Source organism: Nansenia antarctica (genome assembly GCF_963989245.1).
Source record: "Nansenia antarctica genome assembly, chromosome: 4".
NCBI classification, from domain to species: Eukaryota; Metazoa; Chordata; class Actinopteri; order Argentiniformes; family Microstomatidae; genus Nansenia; species Nansenia antarctica.
This window is the reverse complement of record NC_137689.1, coordinates 3,043,217-3,065,911: the sequence shown is the minus strand read 5'-3', so window position 1 is coordinate 3,065,911 and position 22,695 is coordinate 3,043,217. Positions and strand designations below refer to the sequence as shown.

General features: G+C 42.5%; 1 protein-coding gene across 2 annotated transcripts in view; it reads right to left on the bottom strand.

Annotated features, from left to right (window-relative positions):
- The window catches only part of opcml (opioid binding protein/cell adhesion molecule-like), a gene marked incomplete at its 5' end in the record, with an annotated part of 326,376 nt that overhangs the window by 152,456 nt on the left and 151,225 nt on the right, over positions 1-22,695 (bottom strand). The window contains one exon of one of the 2 annotated variants that reach the window (XM_080529955.1): positions 12,391-12,466. In XM_080529955.1, coding sequence (XP_080386081.1) covers positions 12,391-12,466 — 76 coding nt within the window. Of the gene's footprint in view, positions 1-12,390; positions 12,549-22,695 lie in introns of those variants that run through there. The other variant, XM_080529954.1, reaches the window with a different exon arrangement.

Genomic DNA, 22,695 nt, shown 5'->3' with positions numbered 1-22,695 from the left:
TTACAGAAGGTGTCTATGAGACGCAGCTAGGAATGATTAAATCTAATTCTTCACTGAACACACATACAGTTTCACAGACAGCATAGAAGAAGATCAATAGATGGATTACTGGGGAGTCGGCTAATTGCAATCATAAATAATGGCCACATTGTCTCTCTACTTCCTGACTTTAATTATTCCTAATTACATGTAGTGACGGTTGCCGTCGCAAGCAATATGGAGAGAGGAAGAAATGTGTCTGTAATAATGTCTTGGGTAAAGTAAACGATTCAATCCCCCGGAAACAAATGATGTATAATTGAATACAGTAAAACCTGGTGACGTTTCTAGCTCTGACCTTGGGTAGGTGAGTTTGCAATACCATCAATTATGCAATGTGCAGGCTTCAGTAGTAGGAAGGTATAGAAGGTATAGAATAGTAGAATGTGAAGAGAAGAGGATGTGATAAAATAAAAAAAGACAGCATTGGTTTAATGAGGTTATTTTTAGACCAAAAGCCCATTTCCCCCTGTCATAAAACTATACGAGAATGTTTCGATCATTGATAATAGATCTACTCTACGCTACACTACACTGAGCCAATTAATGTTGATAGACTGCTGTTAGACCTGTTCTTTGTCCGCACAAGAATTTCTCCAAAATACGAATTAAAAGAGAATCCGAGCGCTTTGTTGACTGTCTTCAGTTGTTTTAGTTGGGAGAAGCCACATGGAACGACTTGTGGCTCAGGAGGTAGAACCAGCGTCTAATGATCACAAGGTCGGCAGTTCGATCCCCGGCTGGCCACATGTCGAGGTGTCCTTGGGCAAGACACTGAACCCCAAATTGCTCCCAGTGAGCGGGCCGGCGCCTATGGTAGCTTGCCGCCATTGGTGTGTGAATGTGTGTGTGAATGTGTGAATGAGAGGCCATTGTAAAGAGCTTTGGAATAAGGTGCTATATAAGTGCAGTCCATTCACATTTCCATGGTCAATGCAGGGCAGTGCATTGATCATGTGACTCATGCCATTATTCCCTACACTCAGTGGAGGCGGTAAACAAAGTGCTTGGGTTAAATTTTTATTTCGTATTCTGGAGAAAATAGACCTTCGCTTGGACAAAGAATAGGTTGTCAGAAAGCTATCGGCATTTACCCTAGTACTTTGATGAGTAATAAAGGTATATAAAGATAGTCACTAAAGAATTGACTGTTAGGCAACAAAGGCCAATGATGCATTGGCATTTGAATTCTCTCACGTAGCATGCAATTCTAGGCCCTGGACGAGAGCAAGCTGAGGGTATACTACAGTTCAACAATCATACATATTGCAGTCAGGAGAATGAGGCTGGCAGGTCACTGCCAGATACACCAGGAGCTGCCAGCCAGCAAACTGGTTCTGTGGGAGCCAATACACAGGCTTCGATCACGAGGGCGTCTCACACTAACATACGTGGACGTATTCAAGAAAGATGCAGGAGTGGAAAGTACTGGCGAGCTAGCCAGATGTATGGAGGACCATGGAGCTAGCCAGATGTATGGAGGACCAGGGAGCTAGCCAGATGTATGGAGGACCAGGGAGCTAGCCAGATGTATGGAGGACCAGGGAGCTAGCCAGATGTATGGAGGACCATGGAGCTAGCCAGATGTATGGAGGACCAGGGAGCTAGCCAGATGTATGGAGGACCAGGGAGCTAGCCAGATGTATGGAGGACCAGGGAGCTAGCCAGATGTATGGAGGACCGGGGAGCTAGCCAGATGTATGGAGGACCAGGGAGCTAGCCAGATGTATGGAGGACCGGGGAGCTAGCCAGATGTATGGAGGACCAGGGAGCTAGCCAGATGTATGGAGGACCAGGGAGCTAGCCAGATGTATGGAGGACCAGGGAGCTAGCCAGATGTATGGAGGACCAGGGAGCTAGCCAGATGTATGGAGGACCAGGGAGCTAGCCAGATGTATGGAGGACCAGGGAGCTAGCCAGATGTATGGAGGACCAGGGAGCTAGCCAGATGTATGGAGGACCAGGGAGCTAGCCAGATGTATGGAGGACCGGGGAGCTAGCCAGATGTATGGAGGACCAGGGAGCTAGCCAGATGTATGGAGGACCGGGGAGCTAGCCAGATGTATGGAGGACCGGGGAGCTAGCCAGATGTATGGAGGACCAGGGAGCTAGCCAGATGTATGGAGGACCAGGGAGCTAGCCAGATATATGGAGGACCAGGGAGCTAGCCAGATATATGGAGGACCAGGGAGCTAGCCAGATGTATGGAGGATCGGGATGACTGGAAGCGCCAATGGAGGGCTCGTCCGAGGACGACCTAGTAGTATACATAGTCAGGGTGAAAGGAATAAATGCCAACCTTGCTCTCTCATCTCTTATCCCTACTGATAGGAACTGCTGGCCTCAGCGGTCACTAATATCTACTGTACACAGTGAAAGGTTCAGTGCATGCAACACCACACCCATTTTTTTACAAGTGTTTATTTATTTACAGGCTGCTGGCCACTGTAACAGCAGTGTACAACCATGAAGAAGAATAACCATGTCTGAAATATGGAAAAAAACAATCAAAAAAGATATGTCCACACCCCTGGTGTGAAGAATAGAGGTGATGGCTGCTCAGTTTGTAATTGTGACAACCTGATCCACACAGTGTGGAACTGATTCCTATGCAAATGAGAGGTCCTCTAGCAACAAATATATTCATTCCAAAACCACATGAACTATTATTGTCCTTGCATTAAGATGGACTCAATTCAACTCATTCAGTGACTTGTTGACGGCATTTGAGCTTATTTTAAGAGCAAACAGGTAAAGGGTTTGAATACAAAAAGCTCTGAATATTTAAGTCTGAATATACAAGTATTTCTGTATTTAAATTGTAATACATTCCAACCCTTTGTCATTATGGGGTATTGTTTATGGATTGATGGCCAAATGTGTATAAATAATCCATTTGTAATCGAGTCTATAACACAACAAAATGTTGAAAAAACGAAGGGCTCTAAATACTTTCTAAAAACTTTCTAAAACCACTGTATACAACGGGTCAATAAAACCCAGCCAGACAACAGCTAATGAAAAGCTATGGAAATATACCGAAGGATCGAGGCTGGAGACTACAGGTGGCAGAGAGAAAACAAACTGGTGAGAGGAGAGGAGAGTAGCATAGAGGGGGTGTGTTGCCAATGATAAGTATTAATGATGTCGGAAAGATGCAGCTAAACATGCAGGAGGGAGGATAGGAGAGGTCTATAATAGATGTGACTGGGATGAGGCTGTAGGGGAGGAGGAGGATCCGGGTAGGATTGCATAGGTTGCTGGATATTAAAAATTAATGACTCTATCTGGGTGATTTACGACAACATGAAGAAGCTGAAATCCAACTTGCGGAAGATGGATGTCTGGGCCAAGCCGGGGGAAGACTGATGTGTGCTCGGATAATACTGACATGTCAAGCACATAAAATGGTATTTCATGGACGATATCTAATAACTGCAGGTGGAGGAGGAGTATCTATCCGTTAAAAATGAACATGTCTGCCTGTGGAGGGGAACATGCCCTACGGTTGTTTGTTGCTACGGCGAAAAACATGTATGTGCTGTTTTTCGTCTGACTAAAACTAAGACCCAGGGCAAATCTACTGTAGTTTACAGAGCCATTACAGGATGGACCTCTTTACCCAAGCATGTTAGTAGAACAAATTCTAGATGCTCTTTCAAGAAAACAATAAAATATGTAATACACTTAATACAATTAACTCTGAATGAACAGTGGATGATCTATTGTATTCCTTTCTATTGTTGTTATGATGTATGTATGTATACAATGTTTACAATTGTCGGTATGTACATAATGTTGACAATTATCCAAATATGATTTTTGCGTCGGACCCCAGGAAGACTAGCTAATGTCATGGCATTAGCTAATGGGGATGCTAATAAACAAACAAACAAACCTCCAGAAATACAACAAAATATCTCCCCATCAATGAATTAAATGAAACATATTGCAATCCCTCTATATACCATGGTTAACAGATACTCTAAATACCAAGAAGAACGTGTTCTGCAGAGAATGTGGTACTATACATTCTGCAACCCTGCTAAATATGTCTGCAGATTCGTTTCTAGTAGGATGCTTTGGCCTACTTTGCTTCATTGTGCTTAACATGAGCAAAAACACATTTATATCTTTGCACTCCATCAAATTTCAGGACCCTCCTTTCATGACCTTTCCTAGATATGTGCGTTCTACCACCCCAGTATCCTTACATTTTCTAAATCACATCAGGATAAGCTAGTGTATAAAGCTATTTTTAGCAGCGTTTCTGTGTAGGAGGCAGGCTAATATACGAGGCGTACCAACTAGTGATCTTTGTGTGTCAATAACGGTTTCCCAATCTAAAGACTATGGTCATTTCACCCCCGAGGCGGCTCTTATAGTAGGTTGAAAAAGGCACGGCTGCTCCAGTGTTGAGATAATTGAGATAGATCTGTCTGGATATCGCTGCAGGACCATTGAGTATAGATGAGAGTTTGATTAGGCAGGACTCAACTCAACAAGACACATGAGACGTGACAGGAAAGAGTGGTGATTCCGCAGTTGAAAATATTCAATATAGACACATTAAAAATGAGCCAAATTATACTGACATTATGTTTGGCTTCAATGAATAACCAAACACTTTGATGTATCTCAAGCTGTATCCTTTAGTTCTCGTATCAAGGCCTGTAGTACGTGTTTGAGTCACCCTCTCCATCCGATGTTTCCTCGTGTGTTTTCACCATTTTAGTTCATCATGTATGATGTGTACGCTGTCCTTTCAAAACACATGATTGTGGTCCTCTGCAGTCCATTATTAAAGGGTCCTTGGTTGCAGAGCAGCTCTGGCTAATGACACCCTCATTTAAACACCAGGGGGTGTGTGGGGGCTCCTGCATGTTCAACACTTAATTTATGTTATTACTCAGAGTAATTTGAGCTCATAAAAATGATAACTCATATCCAGCCAAGCTAAAAATGGCAAACAGAGAGCCGGAGCAACCAACCATCTGCTCAGTATGTTGGAACCAATAGATGGAGTGACCAAATTTAAGAGGATGTACCTGCATGTGTAAATGACTCCAGCTGCCAATTCTCATTAGTTTGTGATTATCAAAAGGCCCATTATCTTTCCTGTGCTCCGAGATCATAACACATAACACAGAGGCATAACAAAACATAATGAGAGCATTCAGTGAGACTCCATTACCGTTTCACCGTTACACAGAAAGAGCGAGCAGAGCGTTGGGACCATGTTGCTCAAAGCAGATGCTGTGTGTCTCCGAGCAGCTACAGTATAGAGGATTATCCATCTGCTGTCGAACTTTATTCAAATACTTTAGATTTTTATATCTTTTTAAAAAATGGTAAAAAATCAATGTAAGGCGAACATGTTGCGATTCCCAGTCAGTCACCAGATCTGAATCCAACAGAACACCATTGGGATGTGGTAGAACAGGAGATCCACAGCTTGAATGTGCACTTGAAAAATCGCTGCAGGACTTGTGTGTGATGCAATCATGTCATCATTGACCAGAACCTCAAAGGAATGTTTCTTATGGATCTTATGGAATCAATGCCATGAAGAATTAAGGTTGTTTTGACAGCAAAGGGAGGCCCTACCCAGTACTAGTATAGTGTTCATGTGCAAAGTGAGTATATATACTCATATCTACACCGGCCACTTCATTCGGTACACCTTTCAAACTGCTCGTTAACACAAATATCTAATCAGCCAATCACGTGGCAGCAAATCAATGCATTTAGGCATGTAGACATGGTCAAGACGATTTACTGAAGTTTAAACCAAACGTCAGAATATAGAAGAAAGGTGATTTAATTGACTTTGAACGTGGCATGGTTGTTGGTGCCAGACGGGCTGGTTTGAGTATTTCAGGAAGTGCTGATCTACTGGGATTTTCCTGCACAACCATCTCTAGGGGTAACAGAGAATGGTCCAGAAAAGAGAAAATATCCAGTTAATTAAAACTAAATGTATTAATAATGTTGTTTTCACAATTTCCACAATTAATGCAACTGTCAACAATGAACAGTCATAATGAACTCATCATGACATGATTGTCTGACTGACAGAGACAAGCATATGCTTTGTAAAAAAAAAATCACTAATTGTTTTTTTGGAAGCCAATAAGGCATACTGCTAAATACCAACTATCAATCTATTACATGTATTGTCCGGTAGAGATCATACTTCCTCCTGAAGTAACACGTGTGTTTTCTGTTCCTCTCTATTCCTCTCTCGTTCGCAGTGTGTGTGTGTGCGTGTGTGTTGTGTCTTTAATCAATTACCACATGTTTTACTCTAACCTGTGTTGAACAGTATTAGTATAACATAGGGATGCTCTAGTACTCATACATACCAGATATCATGCTCTAGTACTCATACATGGTAAATGGACTGCACTAATATAGTGCCTTTATCCAAAGCGCTTTACAACGGCCTCTCATTCACACACTCACACACCAATGGCAGCAAGCTACCATGCAAGGCGCCGGCCCGCTCACTGGGAGCAATTTGGGGGTTAAGTGTCTTGCCCAAGGACCCTTCGACATGTGGCCAGCCGGGGCTCGAACCGCCGATCTGCCAACCTTGCGATCATTAGAAGGCAGCTCTACCTCCTGAGACACAGCCGCCCTCATACTCATACCAGATGCCATGCTCAAGTACTCATACTCATAAAACTACCTCAATTTTTTTTCAGTCCAGCAGCTGCCATACAATCCGGGCCCTGGACAGTCTGGACGGATTGTATGGCAGCTGCTGGACTGAAAAAATCAGGTGTAGTGCTGAGGCACAAACATGTACATTTCAAGCCTGCAAACTGTGACACTTTAAATAACGTGAAACAATACTATTGTGCAATATGACAACCCTAGTCGTCTATCTGTACAGTATAGTACAGTGGATTGTGTACATAGCCTTTATTTATGTAAACCAGCTCCTTCCCTTCTTGTGATTTTTTTTAAAAGTGTTTTTTCTTTTTCCCTTTCCTAACACCAGGGGAGCCACCCCTCCTAAATTTCGTTGTTTGGTACCTGTACTGTAGCAATGACAAAATAAAGTCCATTCATTCATTCATTCATTCATTCATTCATTCATTCAATACATCTGCCCTGATACCACTTCACGGTGTTGTACCATTGTATGTCCTACTCCCTTGCAGTGTGGGCCTCTGTGGCTCAGTGGGTAGAGCGTGGCGCTAACAACGCTTAGGTTGTGGGTTCGATTCCCGCTGGGACCGTAGATACTGAAATGTATGCACTCACTGCAAATGTAAGTCACTTTGGATAAAACCATCAGCTAAATGGCGTATATTATTGCAGATTCCTCCTCCCTTTGGTCCCATTGGCCAAATGTGCCATTTGTGTCATTATGACCAACCTAAAACTATTTACAATTGAACTTTTACAGAATCGTTATTAAGTGATTTGAAGGCAATAGACTGACATTTATTCGGACGATTTCCGACTAGCGTGTCTGTTACCAACTAAAATATTATAATCATAATTATATATTATTATGATCTATGTTTTCATAAGTCACAAACGGCAAAAAAACGTCACGTCCGTGATACCGCTCAGCTCAGTGTTCAGTGACATTTCTGTCCTGTCGACTCTGGCCTCAACTAGTATTGAGACGACTTCGCTGCCTGTCATCCTGAGTGCACAGTCATTCATCAGGACGATACACCACTCCACTGAATAACAATTTTAATAACCACTCGTCAAGGATTTCTCTCAATGCCGATTCATTTTCTTGGCGTTTTAATGTTTTATATCTAGTTACTAATCAGGGCATGCACCCTGAATTAGTTAAACTAATGAGGAATGGATAAGGGCTACAGTGTTTTTCACAATGATGAACTTCTGCACAGCAGAACGTACAGCAGCATGATTGACGTAAGTATCCAGTCTTTAATAGAGCCAGGCACATTATTTCAGCAAGAAACTTGGAAACTGAATTAAGATGCAAATGTATTTTTTTCTTCATCCATTGACTTAGTTCTGTCATCTGGAACCCATTGAACTAAACTTGGGAAGTAATGCTTTCAAGATTTGAGCTAGCATACTTAAATTAGCTCAACTAATTTACAGTTGTCAAGTTTCCTTGACTTCTTCTCTGGCTGGGGTAGGCACTGTGTTATGTATTGTGATGAGCCAGGATTGGTCACATTCAGTACTGTAATTCATTTCCACATGTATGTACCCCACCACTCAGTTTGAGTAGAACAAATGTGATATACAGTGCCCTCCGTAAGTATCGGAAAGATGAAGTATTTTGTCTTCTTTTAAGCTACTGTATAGCCTAAATATACTTGATTTGAAATAAAACAATTACTATAAAGTATAAAGTAGAGATAATCAGCTTTAATTCAATGTTCTCCTTTTTCAGATTGGAATCACCATTTAGAAATCATACCACCTTTTATACACGGTCCCCTCATTCAAGGCACTACTTAAGTAGTATTAACAAAATGGCTTGAAAGGTGTTTTTAGTTAGTCAGGTGTGTTCCATCCCAGAGAGGTGCCAATGTCTAGTATTGATTTTAGGCTTTTTGCATTTGCCTTTGAGTCAGTTATCGATCTGTCAAGGTGATGACCAAAAGTCAAGAAAGCTTTAATGAGATGAGAAACACACCCGCAACTTTCATTACATTAATCGGATGAAAAATATGACCTCCCCGCCCAAAAAATAAGCTGAAACCTTAGGCTTGCCTGAAACAACAATGTGTAACATCATAAAACAAAAAGTAAGAAAGCACTGGTGAGCTCACCAATGGAGGACGGGCTGGTAGGCCGTGGAAAACAGTGGATGACCGAGGAATGCTCAACATAGTTATGAAAACCTCCAGAACAACTCTCCCACAGATCAGGGACACTCTCCAGGAGGTAGGTGTGATGAATGTGTCAGATGGTAAAGTTAGTTTAGCTAAAAAGTACGTAAAAAGCGGTTGGCGACCCATAATGTACGCTATAACATCCACGATAATGAACTACGAGAACGCTTAAATACGTCATTGTTTAGTAATACGAAGGGGGGAGTCGGATTCTGAGGGGGAGTCGAATTCCAGCGCACCAAAAAATCAACTACACCTTATTTTGAGCCAGGAACAACCCTGTATACATGTATAGTGTGGTGATCTGCAAGCACCCTCAAGTTTCAGGACCACGGACAGCGCCCATACCAACAGAGAGGCAGGGTGATCCGAGGGAGGTACACCAAATACACGGTTGGCGAGCATCTCCCAATCAGGCGGACGGCCACGGGGGAACGAAGCGCCGGCTCGTTACAACGACGAGACACACCTGAGGCTCGTTACAGGGAGGAGACACACCTGTGGCTCGGCCAGGAGGACAACAGGACAGGAGGGGAGGACACGGCAGGACGGGGGAAGCAGTGAACAGTGGACAGTGACTAGCCCCACCCCGCACCCTGGAACAACCCCCGGGTGTCGACCTACCCTACACAGCTGTGGCGCAGGAGGTAGAGCCGGCGTCTAATAATCGAATTAAGGTTGGCAGATCGGTGGTTCGAGCCCCGACTGGCCACATGTTGAAGTGTCCTTGGGCAAGACACTGAACCCCCAAATTGCTCCCAATGAGCGGGCCGGCGCCTTGCATGGTAGCTTGCCGCCATTGGTGTGTGAATGGGTGAATGAGAGGCCGTTGTAAAGCGCTTTGGAATAAGGCTATGTAAGTCAGTCCATTTACCATCTACAGCCGGAGGCCTGCGTTCACCCTTATCCTCTGTATGAGGCGACCTTAGATTCAACCGTTAAACGCCAGAGGGTGAGTTAAGTTGGACTTTAGCCTCGAAATGAGGCATCTTTATTTATCGTTATTTATTGAATACGCCCATTGGGCTTCTATAAACTGCAGCTCGGTTTCCATGATGATTACAACCTGGGCCGTGCCCACCTACCTGGTCCTACCATGTCTAAAACACATTCTAAACTTGCCGAGCTGTTTAGACCGTTAGCGTAACAACGGTTAGTGTCACAACAACGTCAATGAGGGGTAGCGGTGGTCGAGTGGATAGTGAGTTGGACTGGCGATCGGAAGGTTGTGAGTTCAAATCCCACCTGAAACCACACCACCACTAGTGTGCCCTTGAGTAAGACGTGGTAAGACAACAAAAGAGGCATTCCATGCGTGCTGATCAGATTCCAGAGCGAATTTACGCGAACGCAGCCCAAGAGAGTTAGCTCCCTTGGCAGGGTGGCTAACGGGCCTCATACACGGTCATTACACCATCCCCCCTCGAGAGAGTGTGACCTCACACTTCACTATACCAAGTCCCTTAGGTGGAAAGGCCTCTCCAACGTTCTCGCGGGCCCCATTCCACCGCTAACACCAATGTAGTGAATGGCAGGGTAGAGTAACTTGCCCTCAGTGGGTATCCAATTCGCTACCTTCCGCCAAGCGACTGCGCTAACCAGAACACCAGAGGTATCTTGGCAGAAGCTTGGCAGGAACGGCCTTATACAGGGTCGTTAGAATATTTTTGAGTCCTGATAGCTGTTGAAAACAGAAGAATCTCAGTTTCCAAAACATGGCACGTTCGTGTCATCTGTCATTAGACCAATATTTATTTTAGTCCGGGACAGCCCTAGAGACAAAGCACTATTGTTTGACACTAGAACAGCTGTGCCTTTTTTTACCTAGAGCTGCCTCCTTTAAAATGGGAATCTGCTACTTACACACAACGACCACTAGTTGGCACCTCTTGTAAATTAGCCTGCAGACTCCTACACAGAAAAACTGCAAAGCTTTATACTAGCTTATCCTGATGTGATTTTGATAATGTAAGGATACTGGGTGGTAGAACGCACATATCTAGGAAAAGTCATGAAAGGAGGGTCCTGAAATTTGATCCAGTGCAAAGATATTTAAAAAAAAATCACATGGTCAAATGGCCCCACCCATGGCTGTTCTAGTGTCAATTGGCTAAATTGATATGATGAATAATTAGCATGATTAACATCCTGTCAGCTAACTGCATATCATCACGTCTAACTGAACATAAAGCTACAATCCAACAACACAGGACACATTTACTATTATTTACCCAGTGAGATGGGTTAAAAAAAACACCACAATCAAACTCACAAGCAACCAGGCGAGCAGTTCAACTGTACTTTGCAGTAGTACAACACAATTAAATCACAGTAATCAAGTACCACTGTGGAATAGCGACACGATGACATAACAATTTAGCTTTGACTTGTTTACGACTCGGTGGAGCGTTGGTGCGTTCATAATAAGGCTGTCAACATCAACATGCCATTGTGCGTCTACAGTAGCGACTACACACACATACACATACACACAGCTTTGTTTTATGGGTAGCATGTCTCTCTCTAAAAGGGCTGGCTCTGGCCAGTAAGTGTCATAAACGGCCACCACAGGCAACTCTCTCTTCCCCCAAGAATGGCTCCACTCTGTGTGGTGCCAGCAGGCCCCTGGCGCAGCGCGGCTGGGAGGTGACATAGGAGCCACTTCTCCTCCGCTCCCCGAGGCAGCATGAATACACACTCTGTCACTTCAGCCCCACATGAATTAGGAGATTCAGATGGAATTTGATCACATTGTCACATAGTCAGTGTGTGACACTCCGTGTGTGCGTTTGGGTGTGTGTGTGTGTGTGACACTCCATGCGTGCGTGCGTGTGTGTGACACTCCATGCGTGCGTGCGTGTGTGTACACTCCGTGCATGTGTGTGTGTGTGTGTGTGTGTGTGTGTGTGTGTGTGTGCATGTGTGCGTATGTGCATGTGCGAGAGGGATGGTGTAGATATGTCGGCTGTCCCCGAGGTATCCCACTCAGTGTAGAATAATCCGAACATGTGTTGTGCCTCTTTAAAGATGCATTAGAACTATAACTCGAAATTGCATTTTAAGATGGTTAACTCTCGCCTCCCCCCCACCCCCCCCCCCCCACTCCCCAACCCCCCCCCCCCACCCCCTCAGCCCACAGCCCCCTACAGCAGGCAGACACACAACCAGCCCATGACATTGACGGACAACCGAATCAACAGGCAAACATCAGCTGTTTCCCATTGTTCTCCTTAAGATAATGAACGTGTCGCAGTCAGGCCTGAGTGAGAGGGGTAGTCTATTCTAGAGTTCACATGTTTAAGAAATGCATAAATATAACTGCGTTAAGCTATACACTTGCAAAGTACAAGGCAGTGTAAAGTGCACTAAGTCATTGGTTGCAAAACATGTTGGCAATGTGCGCAATTGTACACGGGCGCGCACAAAACCACGATTCACCATTAAGCGCATTGAGCGCTTTGAGAAACGGTAATATAAATATATATATGTAATATAACGGGTGACTTACTTTAAGATGGCACTGTCCCCCTGTCTGACGGTGATGTTGTCCTTAGAGAAAGCCTCCCCGCTCCTCGCCGGCACTCCTGCGGGCAGAAGGAACAACAGTCGGAGCCCGATGACCACCAGGCATCTCCACGGCACCGCGAAAACACCACACATGCCCATTTCTCTGATGTCTCCGTCCCTAAAGTAACTTCCACGAAAACTTGAATGTCAAAATATTCCTCGAGCGAATCGTAAACGCTGATGTGACTGTGGTGGTCGACCTCTATCCGTCTGCTCTCTGAAACACCGATGGAGAAATGCTGCTAGAATAAAAAGCTGCTCCTAGAATAAAAAGCCTCCAACGCTGTTTGGACAGGATATTTCCCAAACAGATATTTCCCCCCTCTCTCTCTCTTCTCCGAAGAAGAAGAAAAAGCGCCTTGTGTTGTGTGTTTGTCAGAGAGATGATGTCTCAGACCGTCTCCTCTCCTCTCCTCCGTGTGTTAGTATGTGTACCCGTGGAGAGATGGATGATGATGTCCGCGCAGATGCATCAGATCCCTTTGGGTAGTTTCCCCCGCAGATAACAGCGCTAGACTGCAGTCACACGGACTCTAGAACAACTAGGAGAGTGTGTCTGAATGAAACCAGTGCGTCTGAATCCTTCTGTGGCAGCTTAAACTAATCCTCCTCCATGCATAGTATACTGCTGCTCCGGGGAACCGAGGGAAAGCACTTCTCCGGGGCTGCGCACGGTCTGCAGTGCTCTCTGGCGCGCGGGTGATAACTCTGAACCTTCCGCGCATCATCCCTACTATCATCTACTATCATCCATACTCTCATATACTATCATCCCTCCATCATCCCTCCATCATCCCTCCATCATCCCTACTATCATCCTTACTATCATCCTTACTATCATCCCTACTATCATCTCTACTATCATCCATACCCTCATATACTATCATCTCTACTATCATCCCTATTATCATCCCTATTATCATCCCTACTATCATCCCTACTATCATCCTTACTATCATCCCTACTATCATCCCTATTATCCTCCATACTCTCATATACTATAATCTCTCCTATCATCCCTACTAACATCCCTACTATCATCCCTACTATCATCCTTACTATCATCCCTATTATCATCCCTACTATCATCCCTACTATCATCCCTGTTATTTTCCCTACTATCATCCCTATTATCATCCATACTCTCATATACTATCATCCCTACTATCATCCTTACTATCATCCATACTATCATCCATACCCTCATATACTATCATCCCAACTATCATCCATACTATCATCCTTACTATCATCCCTACTATCATCCATACTCTCATATACTATCATCTCTCCTATCATCCTTACTATCATCCATACTCTCATATACTATCATCCTTACTATCATCCCTACTATCATCCCTACTATCATCCCAACTATCATCCATACTATCATCCCTATTATCATCCATACTATCATCCCTATTATCATCCATACTATCATCCTTATTATCATCCATACTATCATCCTTATTATCATCCATACCCTCATATACTATCAACCCTACTATCATCCATACTATCATCCTTATTATCATCCATACTATCATCCATACTATCATCCATACCCTCATATACTATCATCCCAACTATCATCCATACTATCATCCTTACTATCATCCCTACTATCATCCATACTCTCATATACTATCATCTCTCCTATCATCCCTACTATCATCCTTACTATCATCCCTACTATCATCCCTATTATCATCCCTACTAACATCCTTACTATCATCCCTACTATCATCCCTACTATCATCCCAACTATCATCCTTACTATCATCCATACTATCATCCTTACTATCATCCATACTCTCATATACTATAATCCCTACTATCATCCCTACTATCATCTTTACATCATCCCTACATCATCCATAATATCATCCATAATATCATCCCTACTATCATCCTTACTATCATCCCTATTATCATCCATACTCTCATATACTCTCATCCCTACTATCATCCCTACTATCATCTCTACTATCATCTCTACTATCATCCCTGTTATCATCCATATTATCATCCCTACTATCATCCCTACTATCATCCCTACTACCATCCCTACTATCATCCATACTATCATCCCTACTATCATCTCTACTATCATCTCTACTATCATCCCTGTTATCATCCATATTATCATCCCTTCTATCATCCCTACTATCATCCCTACTATCATCTCTACTATCATCTCTACATCTCTACTATCATCTCTACTATCATCATCCATACCCTCATATACTATCATCCATTCTATCATCTCTACTATCATCTCTACATCTCTACTATCATCTCTATTATCATCTCTACTATCATCTCTACTATCATCTCTACATCTCTACTATCATCTCTACATCTCTACTATCATCTCTACATCTCTACTATCATCTCTACTATCATCTCTACTATCATCTCTACTATCATATCTACTATCATCTCTACATCTCTACTATCATCTCTACTATCATCTCTACTATCATCTCTACTATCATCTCTGCTATCATCTCTACTATCATCTCTACATCTCTACTATCATCTCTACTATCATCTCTATTATCATCTCTACTATCATATCTACTATCATCTCTACTATCATATCTACTATCATCTCTACTATCATCTCTACTATCATCTCACAAAAAAGGCCCAGAAGAGACTGTTTTTCCTGAGGCAGCTCAGGAAATTCCACCTTCCTAAGACCACGCTGGTGAACTTCTACACGGCCATCATTGAGTCCATCGTCACCTCCGCCATCATCATCTGGTTCCCCGCTGCAGCGGCCAAGGACAAGGCCAAGCTGCAGCGGGTGATACGCTCGGTGGAGAGGGTGATTGGCTGCCCTTTGCCCCCCCTTGAGGCCCTGTTTAAAAGTAGGGCTTTGGGGAGGGCCAGGAAGATCAAGGCTGACCCCTCACACCCAGGACACGGTCTCTTCGCCCCGCTCCCCTCAGGCAGGAGGGTGCGGTCCATAAATACTGTGAAGGTCCGACATACAAACAGCTTTTTCCCCACAGCCATCCGGCTCCTAAATGCCGCTGCCCCCCCCCCCCCTGACCTGACCCCTATCTATCTACCCTCCCTCCACCCCCACCCAGAGAGCTTTGCACTGTCTGGATATGAACACTTGAACACTTGAACACTTGATCTCTGCACTTTATATTTATATTAATTATGACTCTTGCACTTTGATGTTGGTTTGCACTGTCTTGTCCTGTCTTGCACCTGTCCTTCTGTAAACCGTGCTCCATGGTACCAAACCAAATTCCTAACATGTTTACATGTCATGGCAATAAAAGTCTTCTGATTCTGATTCTGATTCTGATCTCTACTATCATATCTACTATCATCTCTAAATATCTACTATCATCTCTACATCTCTACTATCATCTCTACTATCATCTCTACTATCATCTCTACATCTCTAATATCATCTCTACTATCATCTCTACATCTCTACTATCATCTTTACTATCATCTCTACATCTCTAATATCATCTCTACTATCATCTCTACATCTATACTATCATCTCTACTATCATCTCTACTATCATCTCTACATCTCTACTATCATCTCTACTATCATCTCTACATCTCTACTATCATCCATACCCTCATACACTATCATCCCTTCTATCATCTCTACTATCATCTCTACCATCATCTCTACTATCATCTCTACTATCATCTCTACATCTCTACTATCATCTCTATTATCACCTCTACTATCATCTCTACATCTCTACTAGCATCTCTACATCTCTACTATCATCTCTACTATCATCTCTACATCTCTACTATCATCTCTACTATCATCTCTACTATCATCCCTGTTATCATCCATATTATCATCCCTTCTATCATCCCTACTATCATCCCTACTATCATCTCTACTATCATCTCTACATCTCTACTATCATCTCTACTATCATCATCCATACCCTCATATACTATCATACATTCTATCATCTCTACTATCATCTCTACTATCATCTCTATTATCATCTCTACTATCATCTCTACATCTCTACTATCATCTCTACTATCATCTCTACATCTCTACTATCATCTCTACTATCATCTCTACTATCATCTCTACTATCATCTCTACATCTCTACTATCATCTCTACTATCATCTCTACTATCATCTCTACATCTCTACTATCATCTCTACATCTCTACTATCATCTCTACAATCATCTCTACTATCATCTCTACTATCATCTCTACTATCATCTCTACTATCATCTCTACTATCATCTCTACTATCATCTCTAAATCATCCCTTTTATCATACATACTCTCATAACTACTATCATCCCTATTATCATCCCTACTATCATCTCTACTATCATCTCTACTATCGCAATTTTAGAAAATAAACGATATGAATCAAGCAGGCTTCTGCATAGATAATGGTGGCAGTACATTTTAGATTATTTCTAAGACAGCGTTATGGCAGTAATAACTATTAATAACAACTAACTAATAGAGATTGATTTAGTATAATTGTCAGCCTATTATAATTGGCCCATTCTTACATAGCGTTGTCAGTGATGCTGAGAATGAAAAACTAAGAGTCATTTTCTGGGCTTAATCTTTCTTTAGTTTCCTAAACTATTTGTCTATTATCGGCACTTACATTAGTACGACAACACATCATTTACATAATTACTGTAGTTTACAGTTAATCTGCTATGACAATGTGTGCTCTGTGTGAATATTGTGCCAAGATTGTGTACCTAAAACATAGATTGAGAACTAATGAGTATTTACTTTTAGTTTAAACAGAAAACATGAATACAGTATTACATCTCTCAATAATAAGATCGTATCAACGAGAGTAAAATAATGTTTTCCTCATGTGAGAAGAGAAAAGTGTAGTGTAATCAAAGTGTAGATGAGGTCAATAGGTCGTTATGCTAATGATGACAAGGTATTTCAGTGCTGACGTTCCTAGCTGGTTATTGAGTAGCGCTGCCCACTCATCTTTCCACAGGGTAAGCACTTCAACTGCCCTTAAGGTCACAGCTGGCGGTAACTAGGCATGCACTGGACATAATTGCATAGGATGAATACGGTCAGCAGCATTGTGTGTTATTGAATTCAGCCTTACTGCATATGTGTCCAGGGACTTCCAAAATGGTAAATGGTAAATGGACTGCACTTATATAACGGCCTCTCATTCACCCATTCACACACACATTCACACACCAATGGAGGCAAGCTACCATGCAAGGCGCCGGCCCGCTCACTGGGAGCAATTTGGGGTTCAGTGTCTTGCCCAAGGACACTTCGACATGTGGCCAGCCGGGGCTCGAACCGCCGATCTGCTGACCTTGTGATCATTAGATGGCGGCTCTACCTCCAGCGCCACAGCCGCCCCAAATATGAAATATGTGACACGTTCTAGTGTTTTGGTCCGCATGTCGGCATCCGATTTAATGATCGTACTTTTTCTTTCAAAATGGGACTACATTTCAGCGTTGTTGAAAATCAATGACACATCCCTCGTCAACTAACACAGCTTGTTCTGTGAGCCTGCTAACAATGTAAAGTAGTGTTATACGTAGTTAACTAGGTAGCACTTTGGATTACTCACCGAATCCATTACGTTGCAGTATTTTGGCTTGACTAGCCAGTGTGTGTTGTGATTCTCAACAACGTTGAAACGTATTACCGTGTTTTCAAAATAAAAGTCTGAACATTTTGACTGGTTGCCGACATGCGGCCTACCCAAAACCCTAGACCGTGTCACTTCTGCGTATCTCTGCACAGGGTTAGATTAGATGGATGGAGAGTAGAGGATATGGGTCACTCAGACTCTGGTTCTGATACTCACACAGCCACCCATTGGATTGGATTTACTGGAGCGTCATCCAATTTATTCTAAGGTCATTATTGGGGGAATTATGATGATGATCTATGAGAGAGAAATTGGGCTAAGATAAGAGTTGGGCTAATTAAAAACTCTATCTGCCTGGGATGCAACCTGAGCCTGCCCACTACGTGTACATCTTAACTCAATGGCTTTTTAATTAAAACCTTTCGCTGACCTCAGCCAAATCTAAGATATGTGGTCTTAATTAGAAGGGGGGGGGGGGTGGAGGGGAGGGGGGGAGGGATGTCTTGGTGAAACACTTGCTCCCAAACTACTGGGCTGATTAAGGTGACAGAGTTTGTTGTAGGATAGGAACTCTCAACACCATAACTGTTTAGCACACCCAGAATCTGCCTCTTTTTAAAGTTATAATATATATATACTGTATATATATATATATGCTAGAGCTTTGCTACATAATTCCATATGTGTTCTTCCATAGTTTAATGAGAAGGTGTGTCCAAATATTTGACTGGTACTGTATATATACTGTATATATATATATATATATATTATATATATATATATATATATATATATATATATATATATATATTCATGCTAGATCTTTGCATTTCTCATTACGGCTGATTCAACAGTTTAAATCACCATGGGATTAACAAGCGTATGTGCGTTACTGTACAGTGTACAGTGTACACATAATATTCTGCATGGGAGCAGTTCCTTAATCAGTCTGTCTTTCACCTACAATAAGACTGTAATCCATAAGGAACCGTGTAATATACATCATCTAGCCAACCTTGGTTGTGTTGAGGCGGAGGGTCAGATGTGGCAGATGACCTTGCATTGTTAACCAGCGCTGTTTTACAAGCCAAGGGGCCGTGCTCTGGGAAATGACGAAGTGGAATGGCATTGTACGGAAGACCCCATGCATGGATCATTTCCGTGGCGTACATCAAAGCACGGCGGGAAGCTACTCTTGCAAAGGCTTTGTTCCTAAAGAGTGACATTTGAATAAATGAATAAAAACACATGGTATTAGTCCGGTGTCAGCTCCTAAAAAATACCATATTGTTCTCTTTTGAAAGTGAGCGTGAAAACTGGCATAATCTTCCACAAAACGGGAACAAAACCTGGCCTTTTTGGAGTCTGTTCTGCTACCTAAGGGTTAAGGCCAAAAATATAAAGGCGTATAGCAGCACACCAATTATAAACGGAGTCGGAATCCGTGTACATTAAGTAAGGTCAGCTTCGACATTTTAATACCTTTTCTTTTGAAGTGTCTAGTGTCTTTATTTCTTCATTTCTCTGGAGCGGTAGGGGCATTTTTAGGGAATTTGGCTGTTTCTAGTTGATATGGTTTAAGAGCAGTAGCACTTAAATCTTCCGTTGTAGGTTAACGGCCAGTAAAAGGCTCTGGGACTGGATGTGTAAGTGGTACTACCCTCTCATATGAGGCCTGGTAAAATGGCACTATATCTAGTTTTGTCGAGATAGCCAACCTTACATAATTTGCATGGATGCAGCTTCTTGATACAAATGCTTAAGCTGTATGCATTTAAAGTATGTCATTAACCCCTAGGTGACGCTGGAGGCACTATATCCTATATCCTGGTTTATTCAGGAAAAAAAACTGTGCTAATTTTCATGTTAACTTTTACAATATTTGATGTTTATCAACTGGACTATCAATTTCGAAATGGGTTAAAGTATTGATTATTGTGTTCAATTAAACAGAACAATCGTTCATACATTTACTTCCATCCCTCCTATACCTTTTCTTGAAAAAGGGATGAAAAAGAGGAAACAGAGATGTTGCCGCTGATATGAAACATCTTCTTTCCAACAGTGCTTTTACATGAACACTGTATTCGTGTGTGCACTGACATTCAGACAACTTCAGTTTCTCAACTTGCGGTTGACATTGGACATGGGCTCTGGCAGTACACAATTATAATTCAGCAGCACAGAACACCTTGAACAGGATCAACTCCCACCCATCCCATGCTGAAGATGAGATTAAATACATTGATATTCCAGATCAAGTATGACCCTCTCCCACCACAGAGGCTACTCAGTGTCCAGGCTTTTATTCGATGGACTGACTTATACATCACCTTTATCCAAAGCGCTTTACAACGGCCTCTCATTCACCCATTCACACACCAATGGCGGCAAACTACCATGCAAGGCGCTGGCCGGCCCGCTCACTGGGAGAAATTTGGGGTTCAGTGTCTTGCCCAAGGACACTTCGACATGTGGCCGGCCGGGGCTCGAACCGCCGATCTGCCAACCTTGTGATCAGTAGACGGCAGCTCTACCTCCTGAACCACGGCCGCCCCAAGCCTATATCTGCTCTTTAGGAGCTCAATTATCTCAAACAGGTGTGTTAGTGCATGCCAGGAACTGTCTCTCTCCGGGAGCAGCACTGGCCACCTCTTCCCTGGACTAATCTTTCATTGTCTCTCGCTGCTTAAAGAAGTGTTACAATCTGCGACTAAATCCTTGAATGTATGAATTAATTTTATACAACAGTTAGTTCCGACCAAGTCATTTGATTGGACAAGAGGCATTCCATGATTGATTGAATTGAATGATTGAAAAACTTTATTAGAAGAATTTGCAGAAGTAGGTACATGAAAGTACATATTACATACAAGGTCAACTAACAGGATAAAAACCCAAGAAAGCCACTGGCTTATTTCAATTGGGGTCCTTGATTCTCAATTCATCGTTACATGTAAGACAGACAAAAAAACTAGTACTATCTACAAGATAATACAGACAAATAACTATTACTATCTACAAGATAAACATACATCCATCATGGGAAGAACAATACAACAAAGCATAAGGTATGTACAGCGGGTAGGACAGGTGGGGACATACACCACAGGTGGGGGCGGGGGACAAAACACAAAGTATGTACAGTGGGTAGTTCGGGTCTTTTAATCTGATTTTTGATTTAGAGGGTCCAGTTACGGATTGCAGCCTCCTGTAAATGTTTTTTGAGAGTGGTTTTGAAGGTGGGCAGTGTTTTGCACTCCTTTAAGATTATAGGAAGGGCGTTCCACATTTTTACTGCATAGTTTGCAAACGAGTTTAACCCCTTGTTTGTGGTGCAATGAGTGCCGATATACAGTATAACAGCACTGGGACCTTTAACTATCTATCACTCCGCCGCACAGGTGTTCTATTAAATGGGTTAACAGGTGTTCTACGACCGAATCACAGCCGTGCTGATATTCAGTATAACAGCACTCCCTCTTGTGTGATATTGCTTAAATGAATGCATTCATTATTTAAGAATCTGAATCGAATGTGCAGACATCAAAATTTGACATTGGAATTGTTTCAATGCCTCCAGTATTTAGTCAGGTCCCAGCAGGGATATACTAAACAGATATGCTGATACCCATCCGACTTTAACTTGACTTCATAGGGAGGAATGCATGCTAACTAGCGTATCCTTGATACTGAGCTGAATCAATAAGGGCCTTGACCTTGAGTTACACTTCAAATATCGACATATCTCTAATTTCAACAAAAAAAACTGCAAGAGAAACAACATCTTTTATTCTCAAAAATATCCGCAGAAATAAACCGTACTGTCTTGTCAAAGCAGCTTTCAGGGTTTAAAGGGTCATAGTAGAATAAAAGAAGGAAATTCTTCTGGACATGAAAATAGTTTTTTTTTTTTCAGGCTCTAGCTAATCTTTTCAGCCATGCAGGCAGGCCACATTTATTTTGACAGCAGGGAAACTTTGAATAGGGAAAGCGACCCGGTTAGCGTGGCTGGTGGATGTATATGGACAGAATAGTTTTTTCAGTCACCCCTAAAAGGTGCAGAAAGTAATAATGTTTTCCTGACATATTATCACCTTGATGTCAGTGGAAAGTCTGTGAGTTGGCAGTTTGTCTCGCTCTGGCACTCTCTCTCTCTCTCTCAGCGGCGTGCTATCCGTGGTGGGATTAGTCCTCTAAATGGTTTGGATAATGACGTCTCGAGAATTGCATTCTAATAATTATCTGGGGGGAAAAAGACCCTAATACATTTATGAAGTGGACTGGAATGAAGCAATGAGGCTAATGAACTGGTAGATTGTCTTCTCTCAGTGTGTGTTTATGTTCTTAAGGGATGACACACACTCGTTCACAGTGCATCAGTACCAGTGTTGCTAGCCCTCAGACAAAACACCAATCACAAATTACCTTAAGATAATGGAAGGCACTTTAAAACAAACAATGAATTTCATTAGCCAAGAAGAAGAAGTCTAACTATCTATCTACCCTCACAGAGTGTCAAGTTGTCTTGCCTGTCTGTCTGTCTTATAGAGGGTGACTGGTAGGAGACGATGTGATAATATGAATTCAGCTGCTCTGCTTATTATTGATTAATC